Consider the following 23,977-nt stretch of genomic DNA (forward strand, 5'->3'; position numbering starts at 1 on the left):
GGAATTCAGTCAAGGGCTTCTTAGTCTGTTGGGGACCACCATGTGTCTTACTATGTGTGTGGCTCAAGAGAAATGGGAACTTTGGGGGAGACCAGGGGAGAACAGTTGAATTGTTTTTACCTGTCACTTGTGAGCGTTAGTACTTGATGTCGAGTATTAGATTCAGATCTGGCCTGGAAGTAAGATTGAGAGGGAGGTCAGTGTTGATGGCAAGTCCAAGGCTGCAGGTGGACTTGAGTGGAAATTGCTGACATTCTCTGTTGTGATGAGAAGGGAGGAGGAGGGATGGTTTGAGTGGGAAGATTAGGAACTGTGCTTTAGCTCTGTTGAATGTGAACAGAGGGATGAGTATCTGTAAGAAGATATCTAAGAGACAGGCTGAAGTTGTAGTTTCACTAGAAGCAGGCTGATTTAGAGTACAGAGGTAGAACTACGAGTCACCAGAAAGGAGGTGGGAATTTTAGATGAGCTATTAGCCAGATGCAGTGGTGGGGGTAAGACCTGTGGGCAGAGCTTTGTGGAGCATCTTCAGAAAGCTGGGAAATGGGTAAGGAAGCTGCTCAGACATGCTAGCAGAGCCTTAGAAAAGTAGAAGGGTAAGGAAACTGCCCCATTCCTTAGGAACTACAGAGATGTTCCTGCTTTGTTAGCAGGGTGCTGAAGAGCTGTAGGCAGCACAGTAAAACTGTGAAGATCTCAGTAGAAATGGGCCACTACTGCTCCTCCTGAACCATGGAATAAGAGAATCCTTTTGGGCAGATGGGATGCAGGAGGAAGTTTACTGGCAGCAGAGTTGTCTTCTGCTGTGCCCTCACTGCACACTGGTGTAACAACTGAGAGACTCCTTTATTAGCAGGGGAGAAATATAAGGAAAGAGAGAGTTCTTTCAATTAAAACACGAAAAACGGCTTGGTGTAGAGAAGTTGTGTGCTCTTGAAGGGCTGTGATTCCAGTCTGTCTCAATAATTGACAAGTGTCTCCATCCTCACAGACAGGAAATAATATTTCTCCAAAAACACAGAGAGAAAAGAGTGGATTTAATGAGCATTGTTCAAGTGGGAGACAGCTCAAGATAAAAGAGCAAAGTAAGGTAAAGGGAAGCATTTGTATATGCAAGGGGAGGGCAGGGAACATGGAGCAGGTTGGAGCATTTGTACCATAGCCTGCACTATTGGAGGGAATAAGTAGCTCACAAGTCACTACTTTGTTTTTCAGCATGAGGGAATGGAAGGAAGTGAACAGTAATATATAATATATGTATATGCATGCCATAGCTTTGGTCTGTGCATTTTGCATAGGCTACAAGATGCTTATATCATGCAAAATAGAGTGCACAGTGACATTATTTAGTGTGCACGTTGAGAGATGATGGTTTTCCACCTTCTCCACACAAGCATGTGGTGTCCACTGTGCTGGTGCACTCTGGCTTGACTCTCTGGTTCAGGAAACACTGGCTGCTGTTGAAGGCAAGTCACAGGCAGACTGGGGAAGTTTTGATTTCAGTGGTGCAAAGTGCAAGGTTCTTCCACCTTCCAGCCTGTCTTAGGGAAGTGAACTGGACTTGCAGCTTAAAATGATGATGCAGCTCCCAACAGAAAAATCTTTCGATTGGTAGTGGACATTTTGGAAAGAAATTGTTTCTTGGAATTTAATTCTGAGCGTGGAATTAGAGGCGTGGGAGGAAGCTGTCTGCATTGTCTGAAATGAAGTACTTTTACCAGGAAAGATGGTCACACTGGTAGGTGGTTTAGAGACTTGTTCTGAGACATCCTAGCTCTGCTGTTTCCTCTCTCTGGTTTGTCATAGGTGCCTGTGCTACCGAAGATGTTGTGCTAGGCCTGCAGATAAAGTCTGGACTTCTCTTTCCTACTATCCAGCTTGATATCTACCTTATGTCAGAAGTCCGATGTGCAGTCTCTCTGCTTTCAGAGTGCTTTGTGAAACCAGCACCTGGAGAAAGAACAGCTGAACGAAGCTAAGCATGGAAGAGGCTGTGGTGATACTAGTAGAAAACTTGCAGAACTCCAATGGTTGAAAGCATTGGCTCTCAGAGCACTGAGCTAGTCTGTTAATCTTAGCATCCCGTGTCTCTGGAAGGTAGTAAAACACCTAATAGCTTAATTAATGAAAAATATTTATTTCCTTGTGACTGTCAGGAGGATTAGGTTCCTGTCTGGTTGTGAGAATCCTTGCTTTTATTGGACTGAATATTGTTTGTTTGTGGCAGCCATGGGTAAGTGGCTCACTTTTCAGAAAGATGGGAGATGAGGTTCACCTCTCAGGTAGGATATTTCAGCTCTGTCTTCTCCTTGCTGTTACTGCTTGTTGTAGCTGTCACTGCTGAGATTGGTTTCGATCCAGGATGAGTGATATTCTCAGACAGTTCTGCCTTGTCTTAAGGATCTGACTTTACTTAGGAAAATAAATGAAGATGCCGTGTCTGTGTCTGAACACAGACTATTAAGCAGGAGTCATCAGGGATGGCATAAAATGTGCTTTTCCTCAAAGTATGGCTCTGTAACAATTATAGGGACTATAGCAAGTAGACTGATACCATTGTTGTACAGCTCAGTGGATGGATGAGATGAAAGCAAGGGTACCTTTTGTAGGATTTCTCACTGTTTTTCTAGCCAGAAAAGACTATAGAAAGAAGACAGTAAGTGAGCAGAACAGGGAAAAGCCAGAATCCTAGGTGTCAGGCAGTGGATGAGTGAGCCAACTTTGATCTCTGGATGATGGGATCAAGGACTCTTCCTTTAGCAGAGTTCATTTTCTTTAACATTCACGACTTCGTGACTGAGGTGCTCAGTGGCATTGCTGGTAGTGGGCTGCAGAGTACCAAAGTGGTACCAGGGAGAAATAAAAGGAAGAGATGAACTCTGTACCCCATTTGGCTCACAGTCCTTTCCCAGAAGAAAGGCTGATGGACAGTCCTGGCTTTGTGCTATTGTGGTGCAATGTTAGTGGTGATTAACCAAGTTAGCAGTTATTGGTACACCATGAGCAAATGTATACCACTGGCAGGTGAAGTTACTTGTCTGTGACTGTGTGTGTAATTACTACTTATATAGATCTCTTTTTAAAAAGATACTAAATTTACAAATTGGGTCTTGGGAAATTAGATAAAGGCAGATTAATAGCTGACTGGACAGCCCTAATTCTGCTCACCTGTGCATGAGCTCTGTGACATGGTGTGGCCCATATCACATGGGATATCAGGGAGAGCCAGTGTTAAGGCTCAGCTGTTCCAAATTCTAGGCAGGCACCTTAACACACATCTCCCCTTGAAATGGGCCGCGTTGGTTTGCGATCCTGTGCACTGAAAGATGCAGGGATTTTGTGTAATAAGTCATATGTAATTGTTTCAGTGCATCAGAATACACAGATACCTTTTGCCTGTATTCACTTGGATGCAGTTTATACCTCTATACACATACACATTTACATGTAAATGTAATATCCATTCAGAAGAAAACCACTATTCTGCATATATCTACAATAATATTAAAAATATTGAGTTAATAAATACATGTTCTTGACAGATGCATTTAGGAACCATCAATTAGGCTTGGCATTCATTAAGTGGGGAGAAGTCCAATCAGATTTCACTGACTCAACAAAGCCGCCTATAAATTGTGGGCTGTTTGTTCTGACATTTGATGAATTATTCTTCATAATCCACTGTCTGCTGCGATAAATCTAATCTTTCAGTTTTTGCTGTTTTAATAATTCTTGGAGCAACACTGTGACATTTTGTTTTCATATAAGGGATAGAAAGGCTGGGACAATGGAAAAAACCCTCATTTGCTGTCTGGGAAGTAAGATCACTCTACTCCAAGGTAACATTTTCTCAGGCCTAGAGCTCTGGTCTATCAGACTTGCAGGGATCAGTGAGTCCTTGGTGCCGTGGACAGTTATGTGTATGTTCTTGAAAAGATGACCAGCCTTGGACCTCACATCCCTTGGACCTAGTCCGGGAAAGGCATTCAGACTTCTGAGAGCAATGATGTCCTAGTGTCAATAAAGCAAATTCCAAAAGTTCTGGGAGCCACAAGCCTTAGAAATGCTGTATCAGACATAGAACTAAGTAACTCTTCAGCTATTCTGCCACATGGAATTGAGGGGACATTGTACTAGGCACTGTTAAGATGGCAGATGCAACACCCAAAATTTCCTTGGGAACCCTGCTCTCTTCCCAGAGCGGTGTTGTGTTGCTTTCTTTTCCAGCAAGCTCACGAGTCACATTATCACAGTGCCCTGTGCTGTCTCGGCTGGGAGGCTGCGGGCAGCATTATCCCTGTGTAAATCTTTGAAAGCTCCTGCAGACTGAACTCACCTTAGCAAATTGCTGATCATAGAGCCATGATTAAGAGAGGCCGGTTCAGTGCTGTTTTTATCAGGAATGGAAAAAACAGATGAATCAAGTCACGTCGACAAGGGAATTCCAGCTCAGAGAATTGTAGCACAATTGTAATCACTTTTTTGCTGTCAGCTTCTGCCATGGACCTGTCTCCCAACTGTATGATCTCCTTTGTCTTGAATGGATTTAAACCAGCTTCCCCATGTGCATCTTCCTGTGCTGCTGCGTGGCATCAAAATGGGAGGAGGCTGTGAGCTGCTCCTTGCCATCACAACATGATACTGCTGTTAATGGAGCTCTGTTGTATCACGGCCTGTGATGAGTATCCTGGAGGCAAGAAGTTCAAGTTAATCCTGTGTTGCCTACTCAGCCCCTTCTGAAATAGCAGGATATCTCATAGATTGCTATCTCCAAATACAAAATGCAAGATTTGGGAGCAATTACAGTGTGCTGTGATCAGAAGAGGATATCTACTGTGATATTGTGGTTGAGGTTTTAAGTGTTTCAGTTTGCAATGCTTTTTTGGTGATAAGAGAACAGCATCATCACTGTTGGGCCCCTTTTTGTGGATTATTTCGAGTGGCTGTGATGGGTGAAGCTGTGGAGCACACTGAAGTGTCTGGAGATGGCCTGTGTCAGAGATGATCTCAGCTCCTGCTTCATGTTCCCTAGATGTGCCAGACTCTGGCGCAACCGCCTGACATGGGCGTATTTCCACTCAGTTCTGGAATATTTACTATACTTTTGATAACAGAAGCACCTTTATTCTGTGAATGTTGTATGACAGACATTTCATGAAGATGCACTGTTACCAGAATTCAGGGTTTACTGTGGAGGCTGGACCACTTCCAGCTCTGGTTCCTCCATACCCTTTGCATTCTCAGAAACTTGCAGCGTCTATCACTAACTTTCTAGGCTGTCAAACAGCAACCGAGTCCCAGGCTAGCAGCAGGTAAAACAATTCCTCTGTTCTCCATCCTGCTGTCATGGAGGCTGGTCAGTCTGGTGGGATGAGCTTCTGGAGAACATAAGGATTACTGTACAGACCAGACCAAAAGCTGAAGCCCACTACTCTACCTCTAACTGTAGCCAGTGTTGGCTAAGAGGCGAAGGTTATGAAAGCATGGCAGGCATGCAGTTAAGCTTTACCTGGTATGATCTTCCAGTAATCTGAAGGTTAGAGATTTCTTGGGCCAGAGATTGTGTCTTGGTGTTTAATAATTTGGGATGGATTTTTTCTTCATCAACTTATCTACCCACCTGGACTTCTGGTATTCATAACATCCTGTGGCAATGAGTTCCACATCTTAATTGGTGTGGAGAAAAAAAAATACTTTTTGCTTGTTTTAATCCTGACATCTGGTAATCTTATGTGTTAATTGACAATTTGCTGCTCATGAGTTTTATGGAGTGAATGAGTATTCCCAATTCCACTGTCTGTGACAGAAGTGATTTTAAAGAGCTCTGTGCCATTCCCTCCCCATTGTCTCTCTTTCCAAGCTGAAGGGTCCTTTGAAGTCCTGGGAAATATTTGAAGGCAGTTTTGAAATTCTTTGGTGAAGGACTGTCTTCCCCTGGGAAATGCTGAGCATTTGGAAGTCTCCTCACTGACACCACCTGTAGTGGACTGGTTCAGCTGTGACAGAGTTGAGGAAAAGGTTCTTTGTAAGTGACTGTGGAAAACCAGAATTTTCAAAACTGTCCTGTACTCTGCTGGAAACCTCCTTGACAGAACTTGTAAATGCAAAATATTCTTATTTAGACCCCATAGTGACCTCATTCTGGTTGTGCCACATCCAGTGGTCTGGAGCACCAGCTGAAAGGGGTTCAGCCTGCCAGCTGAACAAAGCTGGGCTGTTTAGACACCTTCTGTTTGTGATTTTGCCTCCCACTGCACCATAAATTTGTCCTGAACAGACTGCTGACACTTGGCCACTGTTCATCTGCCATGGCCACTACGGGAGAGCAGAGCCACCACGTCCCACATGGGGTATGTTACATAGTGCTGGGCAAGGAAGGGGCTCCATGACAGTCTCCATGGTACTTTATTAGCAGCCTTTCTGGAACAGGGAACAGACCTCTCTCTGGACTGGGCAGGTTGAGACCAAGCAGTAATATTTGATCATTTACTGCAGCACATGGATATAAGAAGGTTGGGATTAATAGGCAGTATATTTCAAGAGAAATTAGCTAGCAAGACATGCACATTTAACGTTTATGGTTTGGAGATTAAGATGTCAGGCTGGAACTTGGGATATGTGGGTTAAATCCCAGCTCTGTCAAAGACTTCTCAAAGCGTGCTGGGCAGGTCGTGTAAGGCAATACTTTCAGAAAGGACTCAGAATTTTGGAGCTTAAATCCAATTGACTTCCAGTAACTTCCTAAGTGTTTAAGGACAGGATTTACAAAAAATATCGAGGCATTCTGAAGCTCAGCATTGCAGCATCAGCTGGTGTGCACCACAGACTGGGGCAGAGCAGCGTGTGCTTTGGGAAGGCACTTCATGTGAGGAGGCCTGTAGGTGACAGCTGGGGACTCCTGGAAAGCGTGAGTTTGTGCAGGGCCTGCGATGGCTGTGCACCTCGTACAGTGCCACTCTGGGCTTAAGGATGGTCTCTAGGTGCCATCTCAGCATGAATACACACTAATAAATGCCTAAGTAGACAGATCCTGCTAGAGCTTTTATATCACCTCCCTGAGATGTGAATATTAATACCAACAATCATGAAAAGATTTTGTATATATAAAATTAGATGAGTTTCATTCTTTAGCATTGAACAGTCTAGGCTGTGTTTCCAGCCAGTGAAGTACATTGTGTTCATTTGCTGGTCATAGAATCATAGAATGCTAGGGACTGGAAGAGAACTTGAAAGATCATCCGGTCCAATCCCCCTGCCGGAACAGGAACACCTAGATGAGGCTACACAGGAATGTGTCCAGGCGGGTTTTGAAGGTCTCCAGAGTAGGAGACTCCACAACCTCCCTGGACAGCCTGTTCCAGTGCTGGTCGAGCATGTGCTGATGGGTAGCTGGCTGTGCCGGAGGCCAGTGAGAAAAACCACTGCCTGCAGGGACACAGCTCACCTGTACAGCTGTGAACCACAGCTGGCTGTCCTGCACTTCTGAAAGAGCAGTTCTGAAGTTCCGTTTATCTCTTTTAAACCTTTATTAAAGCTGTCTGGAAACTATGCTTGCTTCATCTCCTGCCAGGATTACAGAGGGTAACAGCCAGTTTGATAAGGCCCTCTGAGACCAGCTGTGACCTGAAAGAAGCTTGAGAGAGAGTTCCTTAAGTACCATGTCAGCTGGGCTCTGACTGTCCCAGACCTTTGCTTGCTAATTATCCATCCTGGAAAGCATGGTTACAGTATTTGTTAAGGGTGCTTATTAGGTGGGTGCTTGTGAGCCCTAAGAGCCTGCAGCCTGCTCCACAAGCTCCCTACCTGCAGGGAAGGGGTGCAGCCACCTTCCCTCAGGAGGGACCCCGCTCTCCGGCAGTGGTGTGGGAGTCTCACTCACCTCTTCTGCTCCCACGTCATACAGCCTCTCGCTTGCTTTTGCCTGTCTGGGACACACAGCCTGCATCAGAGGCACAAGCTGCCTCCAGCAAGCTGCAAAAGGACAATTTCATAATGAATGAGGGCAATTTGCTAAGTGGGGGGTCCTGGCGGCCAGCCATAATTGTACTGCTGCTTTATCTCAGCCTTGCACCTGCTCATGTAATGGCCGGGCTGTGATCTGCTCGCTCCCCGATGTGCACACTCTGCCCTTCAGCTCCCGGAAGCTGCATCAATTCTCTGTTGCATCCCTTCCCCTGCTGCCTGCACTGCAGCTTTTGGGTGCAACCAGAGTCCCCCTTGAACTGCAGCAGGGCCACTGGTCTGCCTCTAATGGATGTGACTGCCATCCTGCCTTTCAAGTTCTAAATAACAAGTTTCTAAATGAAATCCTTCTGCCCAAAAGAACTCCTGGAGACACCTTTCTTCAAGTGATGTTTCCTTAGAAAACTTAGGCACACAAGAATATTGTAGATATTATTCCTGCCAGAGGGAACATGTGCAGCTTTTATTTTTCTCCCTGCATGCTTTCAGTACTGGTGAAAATGGTTGGATTGACAGTGTAGGCAATTAAAAAGCTCTTGAAATCCAGAGTAGATGGAGTTTTATCCAGTTTCTATGTCATCTTACTATAAATGTGCCTCACTGGATTCAGGCCAGTGAACTCCCAATTCTGTGCTTTAACCTTTGTAGGGTGTTGCCACCCTTATGACAGACTAGCAATATTGGCTGCTATTCTGTAAAGGGTACATCCCCTTAACATGAACAATGTAGGGTAGTAAGGGAGGTGAAGAAAGCCCCAGCTTGACCTCATGTGACAAGTTCTCTGTTTGCATTTTGTCCTTTTTTATGGGATCTCATAGCCTAACATGCTCCTGGGCACATTAGGTCTCTCCGCCTTAAGAGGTCCTCTCTTCTGTTGACAGACAAACTTCACACAAAGATAAAAGTCTTTGCGTCTTGAATGCATCCCCTGAGCCATCTACCATCCTGTGGGTGCTTCTTTCTTTATACTAATCAGAAACAAGAATCTCAAAATCCAGAAGTGAGAGCAAAAAGAAAGGGTGGGGAGGAAAGAGAGAAAAACCTTTTTTTGTCTTAAGACAGGAATGTCAATAGGTTTGAATTATGGACCTGCTGTAATTAAAAAACACATAAGTAGTTGTTTTTAAATGCAGTTGTTTTACTTAATTGATTTTGCTGCCAGGACCAAAGGGAATTAAATAAATAAATAGAATGCACCTTCCTAGTGAATTACTCGAGGCAGCTGAGTCTCTATTGGAATTTAATTGCTGCAAATGCTCCAGCTTGTTGCTAGCAATAGTTTTCTGTGGAAGGGGCTGGGAGAGAAGGATTAGGGTAGTGTGGGAGGGGGCTCATTCCCTGGCAGCTGCACAAGGGAACAGGCTGCTCCTTGTATAGCATTTTTCTTCCTTGTCAGCAAAAAGAATATTCATTTAAAGCTTTGCATGAAGACTTTGCTTAGAAGGTCTTTATTCATATTTAATTACTAGTTCGCTGCAGCTCCCATGTTTAATTACCTTTTAAAAAGCAGGTTATAAAAATGCACTGACATTCTTTCTTTTCTGTTACTGCATAAATTACAGGCTTCTCAACTGCTCACCCAAAATCAGTCCAGCCTGTGGGAAGGGTGGGGCAGGTTCTCTTTGCTGACTTCTGGATACCTCAGAGCTTGTCTGCACCTTCCTTTACAGAGCAGGACACAATCCCTTAATTAGTATTGCGTGAACTAACTCCATGAGCCACAAAAGCTCATTAGTGTTCCCTCGGGGCTAATGAGCTGTGCGGAGGGGTCTGGCTGGGCAGCCAGGCTGGCAGCACGCTGCCCTGGTAATGGTGCTTCCAGGGCCCAGTGCTGCACTGGCGGTCTCTAGCAGGGTGCTGTGTTATTCAGGGCAGATGAGCCCTTGCCCGTCTCTCATTGCCTCGCCCATGTCTGTCTAGGTTTTTGTTTCCTGGACATCCCCTTGGTGAATTTACTCCTTCAGCTTTCCTTTTAGGCTACTCCTGAGTTTCATACCCAGAGCTGCTGATACATGTTGTGCTTTGCTGTCCCCATCTGGTGCTTTTACTGACCCGAGAGCACTGTTTACTTTTATTGGTGGCATGAGAAAGTTAATCACATAAAACTCGTTTTCAGGCCAAGTCACCAGAGGTGCAAACTGCAGTTTTTGTCCTCCTGCCTTAAATCCAGCCCTTACCACTGCTCCTGATCATGTGCCTAGCTTTCACCATGTAAACTGTCTGATGCTGCTGTGTGAACACGCATGATTTCAGGGGGTGACAGTGGGCAGTATTAAATATCTGCAAAAGAATTACATGCAAAGCAACCTCTGTTGACTTCTGTACCCAGTAACAGCCAAGGATGGTGACCATAATTACTCTAGCCAGTTTTCAGGACAGCCTGGAGAGGTCCCTCATGTGTTGCCTGATGACCTTTTGTCCTAGTTGAAATGTGCTGCTGGGGCTCTGCTGCAGGTTTCCATAAGCAAAGTATCTCCAGGGCACTTTGGTGCTTGGCAGGCTCCACTGGGAGGCCAGGTAGTGACAAGGTTCAGGCGGGGGACAGAGAAAGGATAGAAGGACTGAGCTTGCCCAGCTTTGGCATGTGCTGTATCTGGCCTGTGGGCAGGGCTTTCCTTGGGGTAGTCTCTGGCACCCCAAGTTAATGCCTCTTTTCTCTTCTCTTGACAGATAAAAGAGCTGTTCCTGAGTTTTGAGGACACTCCCCTGGGAGCAGCATCACTAGCCCAGGTGCACAAAGCAGTGCTGCAGGATGGGAGAACGGTGGCGGTGAAAATCCAGCACCCAAAGGTCCAAGCTCAGAGCTCCAAGGACATTTTGCTCATGGAGGTAAAAATACCTGTTGATCTTGACTTAAAGAGCAATTGCCGTATTCACCCATGGTGTTAAGCAGCTATGACAACACCATCCTGTAGCTTTGGAACCTCCACAGAGATAAATGTTGTCTTACAGGAACAATACAGAAAGCTGGTGAGGATTACAGAGAGGGTGACTCTGGGAATGGAGGGGCTGAACAAGGGGGTAAGAGTGAAGGAAGGTGGAAGGAGAAGACAGGTAAACATGAATGACATCTGAGTAGGTCCATGTGAGATTTAAATACTAGAAAGTGATTCCTCCAGTCTCTCCTGCCTGTGTGCCTGTTAGCTGGTGGATTAAACTGGTCTCAGTTCCCCTTGCAGTCAGGGCTGTGTGGCCAAGTAGAAATTCTCCATGATTAACATGTTTTTTCAGTTAAATTCCAGTATGGATTCAACAGTGGCTGAGCTTGCTGTCATTCAGTTCTGCTTCTTGATCAACTCCTTAAAGCTGAGCTGATTCATGCTGGAAACAGAAACACTGAGATATGGAGAAGGTCACTGAACAGGGGCAGATGCACAAATGAGGGATTTGGCTAGGAAAAAAGTGTCAGTGCCTGTGTCCTTTTACTTTCCTGAATGGTGGGTACCACTCATGTTCTTTGTGCACTGTTGTAGCTTCTCCCGAACTTGTCAGTCTAGTCCACTGAAGGGAGGAGCTTGAGAAAAGCTGTGGTACTGCTCTTCATTGCAGTAGTCAAAGATGCCAGTGGTATGGTACAATGCAGGAAATGGAGACAGGACTGAGATGAAGGAGAGGGAAAGGATTAAGTCTGTAAATGGTGTCCTAGTAAGACTATATCTGTATGTATAGTACAGTAATGTGCCTATCTGTTGACAGACAAGTATGGCCATGTGACTAAAAAGGGGAAGATTAAGCTGAGGGAGTTTGACACCCCTGGTTTAGAGGGTACTGCAGACATAATGACACACAATTCTCCATCACAGGAGATCAGGAATCAAAGATCCTGCCAGCATCCTCTCAGAGAGCACATAACTAAAGATTCTTCAGGCGACTGAAACACCCTGCTTTGAGCAATCCTGGCTGGTCTGCAAAGATACACAGCTGATTCCAGCTAGAGCACATCAGTTTGCAGCTGAATATTTATTTTGAACTCATAGCAAAATAAATTTTTGGATTGAATAAAGATATCCCAGTAAAATGAGATATGTCTGTTTCGGTGCTGATTTGAGAACCAAGAACTGTTTGAACTCACTTTGGGTACAGCTGTAGATTTGGGTTTGATTCAGGTCCTTTCCAGGACTGACTGCACTGGTGTGCCCAATGAGTTTGCTTGGTCGTCATCACATGCGCAGCAGTTCTCAGGGGCTTATGGCATCCTTCACTCCTGCCCAGGACAGGGTGGCAGAAACTAAGCAGTCAAGCAAGAAGGATGTGCATGGTAATGAAAGACTGTGAGCCCAAGGCAATAAGAGGGTTGTGAATGAATGAGCCAAGATGTGTATCCACCTTGGGACATTTGCACTTTTAACAGTAAGTATAACAGAAAAAAATCCCCTGTCACACCATGTTGCTGTGATTGCTGGTTACATTGGTAAGAAACATTTAAACAAATGATTTTAGAATTTTCCTGTCTTTTCTGTTTTTAGACTAATCCTCCTAGGAAACTTGAAACTAAACCAATGTATTTCCTTGTGGCTATTTAGTATTTTCCTTCCTCTATAGACAATCTAGTTTGCATCCTTGAGATCTGTTGTGTACACACAGCTATGGGATAGTATTATAGCTCACAACATGACACATACAATCTTGTTTTCAAAGGGTCTCTTGTGGAGTGTTAGTTTGCATGCATCATCATATCCTTGTATGGGACTGTTTTTGTACAGGCCACACTGAAAGCCAGATAATGTACACTGAGGTTCTCGTCCTTTGAGAATCAAACAGACATTGCAGCTAGGTAGAGGTTAATTTAAATATTGGTGGAGATGGTCTTATTTAGAGACTAATAGGAAGGAATTTGAATGGGAAAAACTAGATGGAAAATTCCTAAATTCACCTGAAGTTTCATAACCTCAGTGCTGACTCTTTAAAAATCAGTACAGCATCTGATGAATCCAGACAGAGATACCTTGCTGCTCTTATATCAATACTCAATTTCAAGACAATATGTTAGACAGATGTCAGAAAAGGGACAGGCTAAACAGTTGTTAAGTATGTCCCTGCTGATGATCAAGTTGGCAAATTGATTCAAAAGAACATTTAAAGGAAGGAAAAAACAATGCATGGATTTTCTCACATCATGCACCAATGAAATAATCCTGCAGCCCTTATAAAGTTTATGTACATGTTCATGAAGATCACTGGTTACATTTCATTTGGGTGACATAAATTTGAAAGGATTTATGCCTCTAGATATAACAGTAGAAATATCATTCAGTAGTGTCTGGAACCTGGTGATTACATTTTTAAAGGAACATTGAGTTTGGAACTGACATTTAGATAAGAAAAGTAGAGACAGGGGTGGAGAACAAATGTTTTCACACAGCTGAACAGGAGCAGTGATGGTTCATAAATTTATTTTTTGTCATACATTTCCATGATAGCAGCTTTCTGTGTGTGCTTTAAACGTTCCTCCTGCAGTGCAGGAATTCCCACCACAGTGGGGGAGATCTAGGAAGGGAAACTGTTCAGGAATACACACTGATAAGTCTGTTTTCATTTTCAGATGGATGTACAGAACAAGTAAGATAAAGACAGGAAGGTAGATTGCATTTTTATGTTTTATTCTTGTTTTATGACCCAAGTAGTTAAAAAAAACCCAAACAATTATTTTGCTTAAGATGTGGTCCAAATTGTCAGCTTGCATGAATTTGTGACACTGGTTGAGAAACTGGTCCTTCATTTGAGCAGAAATGCTTAGCTGCTGTACAGCTTTGATTATGACATCCAATCACATAATCTTGATTTTCTTCAGGACGGACAGCCCGTCACTCACCCTTTTATTAAATGTTGCTGTAAGCAAATGTTTCTAGGCACTTTTCAGCTGGGCTATTCAAGTGTGTGTGCAGCTGAATACCTAATTCCTTTAAGAAGAAGAGGATGCCAGGTGGTGGATATATGATATTTAGAAAAGACCACCTTAGCATGACTGAGGATGGCTGTGACTGACACTGAGAGGCAAATCTTCCTCTGATCCCCACCAGGAGTGTGCTTTAAAGATCTGTAGCCTACTACCTGTATCTGAACTCCATTGTCTTCTCTGAACTGCTGGGTGGGTTTCCTGTGCTAGCAAATTCTTACTCAGCAGCAGAAGTAGTAATGTAGAGGTGATAAGTCTTACTTTAGGTCTTTCTCTTCTGCATTATCTGAGGGATGTGAAGCCAGACAATAACTCTTAGAATTACAGGATTCAGAAGAGAGTTGCTCTTGGGCCCTCCCCTTGGTGAGATCTTCTCCAGGGCTTTGCTCTCTTATGTTTAAGCAGCAGGCAGCTGGGCTCCCTTTGGAGTCTGTGCCATCATTCAACTCCTAGGTGTGCCTGTGTGGAATGGCAAGCCAACATTTGTGTTACAAGACCAAGGCCTGACACCACATTTTGTATTACAATACTGCAGGAACCCTATAAGCACTTGGGGTGCAAACTGTTTTTTTTTTTTCTGTAAGTTACATGGAATGATCCTATCAAAACAGCACTGTGTGTAGCTGCGTGGCTTTGGAGCTAGAGAGGAGTTGATTGTCTGTTTCTTTGTTCTCAGGTTCTCCTCTTGGTTGTGAAGCAGATCTTTCCAGATTTTGAGTTCATGTGGCTGGTGGAAGAAGCTAAGAAGAATCTGCCCTTGGAGCTGGATTTCCTCAATGAGGGCAGAAATGCTGAGAAGGTTGCTCATATGCTCAAGAACTTTGACTTCCTGAAGGTGAGGGAACACGTATTTCTGTGTATGTATGTGCATTAATAGTCTCAGTTTATGCTTCTTGTACACCTCATTCACCACTTGGAGGAACCATATAGAGGGAGAATGGAGTTCAGTTGTTGTTCTTCTTAGACTGCTCTGCTGATAGGGACCAGAAGCTGCTTCCTCTTCGTCTCTTTCCTGCTGTAGGTACTGTAGATTGGGTGAGGAGTGGTGGTGTGGGACCATCAGTCTCTGAAGCCTGCTACTTATTTTCCCAAACACAGGTCCAGAGACCTGTGAATTTGCCATTCTTTGCTGAGCCATCTGCTGCTACCTTTTCCTGGGCTTTATCTCAACTGAGGGCAAGAAATAGACATAAACCAAAAAAGCTAGACTGAAGCTGATGATGTCAAGTAGGATTGAGGAGACCGTGTATCTCAGGAGGAAGCATGTTTGCATGGATCCTTCTTCCTGCAAAAAAGCACATTCTTGCTCTGGAATTGAGCATACATCCTTCCTGTGCATTTGTGGCTACTGCATTCCTGTTACACTTCATACACAAACTCAACTGCACCCATATTCTACTCTTCCCTGCTTACACTCTTACCCTACCTCCCCTGCTACACACTAAGATCTCTGTCAAATGTCTCAAGTAGAACCAAACATGTACGCATCTCATTCTTGGAAAGACATAAGCTCACATCTTCAAACTTGCACAGTTACAGATCGTTTTCTGACACCCAAGACGCAGAAGCCTCCAGCGTGTGCATTCTGGAAATACACAAGTATAGTAAAGCACAAAGTGCCGTTGGCACAGTTACTGATATAACTGCGTTTGCACATATGCAAAGGCAGCAAAAAATGCATCATCCTTTGGGCTCTCCTGCATACACACATGAAAATGAGGTTTTCACCTCCTATTTATGCAGAAATCTCAAGATGGGAGTGACATTTGTCTGAAATGAGGTGAGTTTTTGTTAGACTTTACAAGCTGGTCCATCCATTTTTCCCCGCTTCCTCTGTGCAAGGGCTGTAATTCCTTGTAACCTGACTCCAGGTTTGTGACAGTCCCTTTGGATCCCAGTGGCAGCAGTGGCCTTTCCATAGACACAGATAGCTAAAAGCCACCAGGGCTACAGAAGGCCGAAGGCCAATGATTTTGCTGAGTGTGCGCTTATCAGAAGTGATGCACCTTGGAGAGCTGTATCCGTTGCAGCTGTAACTAGGATACTGTGAAGTAAATCCCCATGGAGACAGCCAATTACCTCCTTGCTGGGTTAAGGAGCTATCATGATATCGATACATGTAGTAATAACAAATGGCTTGAGATGGCTAAATAATGGATCCTCCTGTCTGACCTGCCAATTCAGAGACGTGTTCATCACCCAAAAGCAACAGAAGAATTGAGCTGCTGTATCATTAATTTTCCTAAACACGCTAAAAAGCTAAGAAGTGGATTTTGGTCTGTGAACCTGTTTGAGCTTTTAAAGCCCAAGATAAATTGTTTCTGCGCACTAGCATTACAGCCAAACATCTGTGAGTAATTAAAAAAATCACTGAAGAATTTGGCTGTGAGTGAGAGAAGCATCTCTGACAGCATGGATAGCGCTTTACAAACCCACTGACTTGCCTCTGTAAATCTGGAGACAAGAGTGAGTGTCATCTGAAATGATCTAAGGCAGCAGGGATCAGTGAGCTAGATGAGCTGGGGATTGATTAGCTTTGGAGTTTGTTTGCTTTTTCACCAATCTAACTCTGCAAAGAATGGACACCCAGAGAACCTGGGATGGCTGCAATCCGGACATAATGGATCCCTGGTGTCAAAGTTAACGTGCAAATTATGCCCAGAGCATGGAATGAGGAGACTGAGGGACACTGGAATTGCTCAGCAAAGGAGTTTTTGATCTACAGTGTCACATACATGGTGAGGTAGAAGTAAGTGACATTGGGAAAATGGTCTCTCTAGGACAGGAACAGCAGGGGAGGCAGATAGTTTCGGAGAGACTGAGGCGCCATCAGTAGTTACAAGCAGAGTATGAAACAAATGCTGCATATTCAGGAGTTACGATGAACAGCAGTGGCCTGACTGGTTCCACTGGTTTTGCTTGCATTAGGTGGACAACACTGCTTACCTCTTCCTGTCCTGCTCCAGGGTGCTGGACCCTTTCAGTGTGCGAGTCCTGAGTCCACAGCCAAGTCAGGCGGGTGAGGAGAAGGGGCTGCACAGCCGGCTCTCTCTTTGCAGGATCCAAAACGTGGCTCTGTACTGGGGCACAGAAATAGGAATAGGTGGAGCATGTACCTGCATGTCTTCACCTGTGTGCGAAGGAAAATCTGGACAGCTTGAGAGACACACAGTCAGAGTGACATGAGGATTATCCAAAGGAAACTTCAACAAAAGGACTCTTGACAGTTGGGGATTTCAGCACAGAAAGAGTTTGAGTGGAGAAGCTGGAAAAGGGGGAACCAGACTGAGCAATGGCTGCGTCACTGCCTCCCTGGGTAACAAGGGGCCTCTGACTTGTACCTCAGCTTGATTTACCGAAGATGGAATGAAAAGTGCTTTGACATTTTACACTTGTTACTGTGTCACATTGGTTATAAGATAGTTAAGGGTCTCCCAGGGTTTCTGTGACAAGCCTCTTATTTGTGACACTTGATTTTTCTCCTGGTTCAATTGCAGATGGCGTAAGTACGCAGGGTTTGTCAGCTCAAAGGCGTTAGTGTTCCAAGGGGCACTGTGGAGATACAATTTATGACGATGGCTTATCATTTTTAGAGCTGCATAAGTTGGGCCCTGTGTGTAGCAAACGAGATGCGGCTCCTGTCTAAAGGAGCTGAGTGGATGATTCAGAAACTTGCAATAGGTACTAGTTAAACCGCACAGCTAGAGGAGCTGCAGAGCAGATAAGAAAGCTCTCAGACATCAGTGGGAGATGGACAAAGTCTTTTAAAGCGGCGTCTGAAATGCTGCATGAGCATAGATCCTGCTACTGTTGAACTGGTGTCTTGTCCTTGCACACATTACTGCTGTCCTGGGGAAGAGGCCAGTAGCTAGGTTTGCCTCTGTTAGGGTATAGACTGCCTTAGCCTATTGAATTATTTGGTATACTGGTTCTTATAGAATTTGTTTAGAATTGCTTGTAAATAACTCCTTAGCATGAGTAACTAAGTTTGCTCTGAACTTTTAAACTTTTCTGCCTTGTTAAGCAAAAAAGGGACCCAAAATTTGTTCGAGCAAGAAGGTAAAGGAGCTTCTGAGCTTTTGCTTGTCAACAGGAGCTACGTCCCTAGAGAAAAGTAAAGGAATGGAACAGTGCATCTAAAAGAAGACAAGAAAGAGAAGAATGTTTTGGTTGTTGCCAGGGCCTTGCCTTTCTCCCCAGATGCAAGTGCAGAATAGCAACTGAAGGTCAGCACTTTGATTGGTGTCTACACTGGTTGGTAAAAAGACAAACAACTACCTGCAGAGATAAGAAATGGCCAACCTGACAAAAATGAAGATACCCAATGAAGAACAAGGAGACCCCAGACTCCAATTTTACAATTGGTCCAAATTGATGCATGAGGGATGGGAAGCTTAGGTTGTAAGGACATAATTGCCCCATGTTTTCTTTATTCAAGATCTCTCTTCTGGAGGCACCCAGCTTGAGCTGGTCTATGCTGTACGTTATAAATAAATTATTTATTTAAGAAGAATTTCTGGAAAACATGGCTGTGTCTCTGCTTCAGGAAACCTAGGGCAAATAAACTTCCTTAACACCTTCTTTGTGCTCAGGAGAAAGCAAGTCCCCACTTCAGCCTCTTCCTCTTTTACTCCTTTTCTGGGATGTGTGTGATATATTCTTTTTTCCCCAGTTTGTTGTTTGACATAACCCATCTGTTCCTGTTTCAGGTCCCCAGGATCTACTGGGAACTCTCAACAAGGCGTGTCCTTCTCATGGAGTTTATGGAAGGGGGACAGGTGAATGACAAGGCCTACATGGAGAAGAATGGCATCAATGTCAATGAGGTAGTTTCTCAGCCATCTCTGAATTGGGCAAGATGGGCAATGTAAAATTGATGTTGACATCAGCTGAAATTGGTGCCAAACAGAGGCTGATGGGACAGGAGAGGGCAGAAAAGGGAGCACATACAGATGTGAACAGAGCAATCAATCTGAGAGATGTCAGTTCTTGAGCTTCTGTGCAAAGTACATAACCTCTTTTGGGGACCACTCTCCTTTAGGCTGCACAGTTAGAGATATCTCCGAGGAGTCAAACAGTGGAAGATGGCCATGCTTTTATATTATATACACCCATGGTTTGGTGCAAGATGGCAGTTCCTGTTATCCTAAAGGAACTTCAGCTTCTGATTCTTTTTGTATCTCTTCCTCCTTTCTCTTTCTTCTGCAGTAGCTTTCTCCTGGGCAAATGCATGGGATGTAGCTTGTATATCCCAACGGCTCTCACATTGTGAAGAAGATGTAAATCAAAGTTCTTATATGTGATCACAGTTATTGGAGTACTGGAGTCTCAGCCGTGGTGCTTTTGCCTAGTTCTCTGACGTGTTATTTTCTTCTCCCTTCCAAAATCTCCCTTTTTCTTCCAGATGCAACAGTTTTCTTCTTTGCTTCCTGGTCCTGTATTACTGTGTAGATTTGCAGTCCTTCATTAAACAGCTGCCAGGTTTCATCCCCAGAGAGGCTACATTTCCCTGATAAGTGAAGTAATTTGTATGTGTGGCATGAAGTCGGAAGAGCACTTCAGATTCTCTGTGGGTGATTGATTTTTGCAGAAAAGAAGGTATAACTTCCCAGAAGGACTGAGAAGATGCCTGGGGAAAGGGTTTTGAGCCATTGGACAGTGTGTCAAGCTATCCCTCTCGATCAGTGAGTGCTGATTGAGGCACTGCTGCTCACCTTTCCCCTTGTGCCCTGTTGATGAGCCTCAAAGCTGGACTTGGTTGACTGCCTATCAATGAACTACAGTGTAAAATCAATTGTACTTAGTCTGTCTGTCCACTTACCTCTGAAATCTGAATGCTTCCTCTCTCTCTGCTCTTCCTCCTCTCTGCTCCCTGGCAATCCATGGCAACGTTACGTGGCATCAGTTAGGGGACATGACAAAGACCTCTCAAGGGAGGAGAATTGTGGGCCATACCAAACTCACAAGGAGACAGCATTAAGTGTATCTTCTCAGCTGCCTCCCTAAGTTAGCATGCAGCTCTTTCTCAGCATAAAGAGCTCAGCTATGCTACAGGTGGGGGACTGAATAACCTACCTGTTTCTATTTCTCTTTGCCTCTTCCTTTGCTCTTGCACTCAGCAGAAGTTGTGAGACATTTATCAGCAACTTCTGCAGGCAGAAAGACAGGCACCTTTTCATGTGTTTCTCCACTGAAAAACAGGAAAGGAAGGTCTAAGGTTAAAGCAGATTTTGAGACTCTCTTCCATTGTAATTGTGATGTACAAGGCCAGACCAATGGACAATAGTGAATGACATACTTTTTCTGTGCAAGATGTCCAAGTACATTTTCATTCAAGGGACTTCTTGAATGAACACAACATCACCTGCAGATAGTGCAGTCTCTCTCCCTGCATGCCTCCATTATGAAGATGTTGCAGCATTTGGGTCACTGGTTTTCCTCCTGTCTCCCGTCAGAGCATCACAGAGGTCATTGTCAGCTGATCAGAGGTAGACACAATTAGTTCTGTGTCTATTTTGTGCCGATGATCTTTCCTTGTATTTACCAAGGTAACTGCCTTAATGGTGCATCTGGTCTGCAAAGACATCATAGTGTGACTCGTGAGAACATGATAACTCATGGACTTTGCCATCAAGAGTGGTTTTAAAAGCCTGGTCCATGGCAGAGCACCCAGTCAGCTCCATTCACTCAGCCAAAATAACTCGTCAAAAGTGAGAGAGTCATTTATTTGAGCGAATTTATTCTATCCTTTCCTTCTGCTATAAAAGCAGAGGTCAAATCTAGCCCTCAGCACTCAGATATGAAAGTGAATATTCCTTAAGTCTTGAAACAATCACAGAATCATAGAATAGTTTGGGTTGGAAGGGACCTTAAAGATCACCTAGTTCCAACTCCTCTGCCTGGGCAGAAAGGCTTGTCTTGATGGATTAGCAGGACTCTTGCGCAATATTTACTTGCAGATTTTGAGCTGGGTTTCCTCACAGTTCTTGGACAGCAGATCCATTCTGAGATCGAGGCAGCCAGCAGAGCATAGCTCCCTGGGACTTTGGTTGCTTCTTTAAATTTTCTCAAACTACTGGAGATAGCAAGCTGTCTGGAGAAGCCCAGGGAAGATCATTCTTTGCTGTCTTCCATGGCTTTCTCCAGCCAGCCAGGGTGGAAAATTCAGTAACTGCAGTCTTTCAGTGGCATATTTTGCTGCCAGCATGTACCAAAATAAAGTAGAGAAGCAGCTGATTTCAGTTTTTCTAGCTAGCAGAGGCTTTCGCTTGTGATGGGGGAGATTTAGGGTGGAAATTCAGCCCATTCTTTTGTTCATTTGCCCCTTTGGGAAGATGATTTTGTGATGTCTTGGCACAATAGGTTCCATGCAGCAATGAAGACACATATTTTTCCTGATTCTCAGCTGGCCTCTAAATGATGGCTGAGATGTAATTTAGAAGAAGTTGCCAACAGACTTTTACTACTGCAAAGTATAAGTCTCAGAGGTTTGTGGCAATCTGTCAGGTATATGGTGTTATTCAGCTTAGCGGTAGGACTAGATGTTCCTGCAGGTTCTCTCAGTGCCTCTGCTGAGCTGTTCTTTCCTCCTTTTCTCTCCTCAGCCCCCAAAAACTTTTACTGATTACCAATGAAGCAACTGTGCAAAGGAGGGAATACCGAGTCTGTCAGAAGCGTGTGATGGGCAACAAGATCTGTTGTTATGGTCACAGTAAGATGAGGTAGGAGCAGTGCACACCCCAGACTACTCCTCTGGCAAGGTGCAGCAGACAGGGACAGATAAGTCTCAGGGTCATTATTGGCTTCTGCTGTTGATGCCGTGGGTGAACAACTGTGTGGCAAGCTGGTGAAGTGAGCAGAAGGCAGCAGGCACTGAAAGGAGCGTGGGGAGCAGGTGGCAACCCAGGTTTTAAAACTATGACACAACTTATACAGCAGTTCTGGCTTTCAAGAGATGCATTAGCTCCCTATAAATCACCTAAATCAATCTGTCTGTCTGTCTATCTATCTATCTATCTATCTATCTATCTATCTATCTGTCTATCTATCATCTTACTCCATTTTGTTTTACTGAGTGGAGGAAGAGGAGTCTTCACTAAGCAGGATTTCTCTTGTGTGACAATGCAGCCTTGAAAAGCAAGCTGAGCCTCTCTCCTCTAAATGGAAAAGATCCCCGAGGTGAAAGCTCTGTTCAAACCAGGTTACTGACATTTACTTAATACCATCTGTAGCAGGATTATCATTAAAGCTACCCAAAAGCACATTAATCTCTCTGAATCCGTCCAAGCGCTGGATTGTAATGGCATTTAATCAGAGAAGGCTTTGATTTCTAAAGACAAGTGCAAACACTGAAATATCTGCCTGTAGAACAGTTACTTATTCATGTGCAAGTGTAGCTGAGGATGAGCATGCAGCTGGGGTATTGACAGCAGGAGGGAAGCCTGGAGGGTGGAGTTATCAGGAAATGAATGAATGGCATGAATTTTGAGGGAAGACCAGGCCAGGCCAGGGCTAAGAAGGGGGCCATTTGGAAACCTGGCTGTTCCTTTTTCAAGAGACAAGAGCATTTACAGTCCTGGTTGAGAGGATACATTTAGAAAAGATGGGTGGAGCAGGGAAAGAAGGAAAAAATGAGGCCAAGGAGCGCTCAAGATGTTTGTAGCACACTGTATGCAAGAGGGAAGGGAGGACAGCAAGGCTACATAGAGCATGGTCTTCTAAAGAACATCCCAAATGGCATAAATGCTCCTTTTGCACCCATTCTCATTTTATCTGATTCATTTAGAGAGACCTTTTCTATATACAAATCTTTACATTGTCTCTGATCTGCTGCATGGGTCCCTCCTTGTTGATGCCTGTCTCAGCAGAGGCTGCTGGATCAGCTGGCCACGGGAGGTGTGGAGCTTACAGATACACTTCTGACATGTGCCGTATTGTCACCAACTAACCAGCCAGCTCAGGTAGCCAAGTGGAGAGTCCCCCATGATCGCCTTACATTTGCGTCAGGGGAAGGGAACGATGCCATGTACTTCAGCTCACTAAAAGCCTGGTCATGAGCTGTGGATGATTCAGAAGTCAGGGAAGTGTTTTGTCCAGCTGAGAAGTGAAAGCAAACAGCTAAGGTACTTAAGATGAGCTACTGTGCACAATTATTGCCATCTGTCACTTCATGCTATTGTGGCTTTTTGCTTCCTTCTGTTACTAAATGGGTTCTACACTGGAATGGTATCTCTTAGCTCGATTTAGAGCCCAGCTACCTTCTCATGGCTGACAGCTTTGCAACTTGAAATACACTTTCAGTGTTGGATTTACCCTTCTGCCGAGAGTCAGGAACTGCTGCCTTGTAGCTGCTAAAATTTAAGTGGGATTTCCCAGGGTAGGATCCCTTTGTCAGCACAAGTGTGGAAACCTCTCATGTCTCAAGTATTTGTGCTTGTAACACTCAAGTATTAGATGAAATGGAGCATGGAGAAGAACATTGTTCCTGGGGAAAATGGCTATTGCTCTTTGCACCTGCTGATTTAGTCTGGGGAGAGGTTTCCAGCAGATTCTCTTATGCTTCCTCTTGTCTGAAGCTTAATAAAAATTCACAAGGCACTGGTAAGCAAGGATAGTGATTTCTGAGCTGTACAAAGACACCAGCCAAAAGAGTTAAATTACATACAAACCTGTTTCTTACTGGAAGTTAGTCTCAAGCATCAGTGTCAATCAATTGCTTAAGTCTCAGCAAGATGCTTTATATTAAATCCAAGGAAATACAACTACATTTAAAGGAAAAATCATCTCCATGGCCATTTTGGGTGTGATAGAGATGCAAGAAACAACTAAATGAACAATGACTGGTCTTCTCTACCTGGGTCCTTTTGAGAATTTGTAGAAACTTATCAAGTTATTCCCTCGGTTCCCTGGGCAGACGAGTCAGAATATTTCTCCGCACTCAAATACCATGGAAGATGGGGCATTGAACAGGAAAATGATTTCCTCAGTCCCCAACAGAGAGTATGGGGCATGCTAGGAGTACACTCCAGAAGTCCTAAAAACTGTTCCTGTATCTTAATGACGATGTGTGCGTCCAGACATCACCTTACTGTGACACTAGATCAGTGCATAGTAATAGTA

General features: G+C 44.2%; 1 protein-coding gene across 8 annotated transcripts in view; it reads left to right on the plus strand.

The window, feature by feature from the left end:
- The window catches only part of ADCK1 (aarF domain containing kinase 1), a 109,490-nt gene that overhangs the window by 52,167 nt on the left and 33,346 nt on the right, over positions 1-23,977 (plus strand). For all 8 annotated transcript variants that reach the window (XM_065839135.2, XM_071809485.1, XM_071809484.1 and 5 more), the window contains 3 exons: positions 10,633-10,791; positions 14,535-14,693; positions 18,568-18,684. In XM_065839135.2, the coding sequence (XP_065695207.1) occupies positions 10,633-10,791; positions 14,535-14,693; positions 18,568-18,684 (435 nt within the window). The remainder of the gene's footprint in view (positions 1-10,632; positions 10,792-14,534; positions 14,694-18,567; positions 18,685-23,977) is intronic.

This window comes from Patagioenas fasciata, chromosome 5 (assembly GCF_037038585.1).
Source record: "Patagioenas fasciata isolate bPatFas1 chromosome 5, bPatFas1.hap1, whole genome shotgun sequence".
In the NCBI taxonomy this organism is placed as follows: domain Eukaryota; kingdom Metazoa; phylum Chordata; class Aves; order Columbiformes; family Columbidae; genus Patagioenas; species Patagioenas fasciata.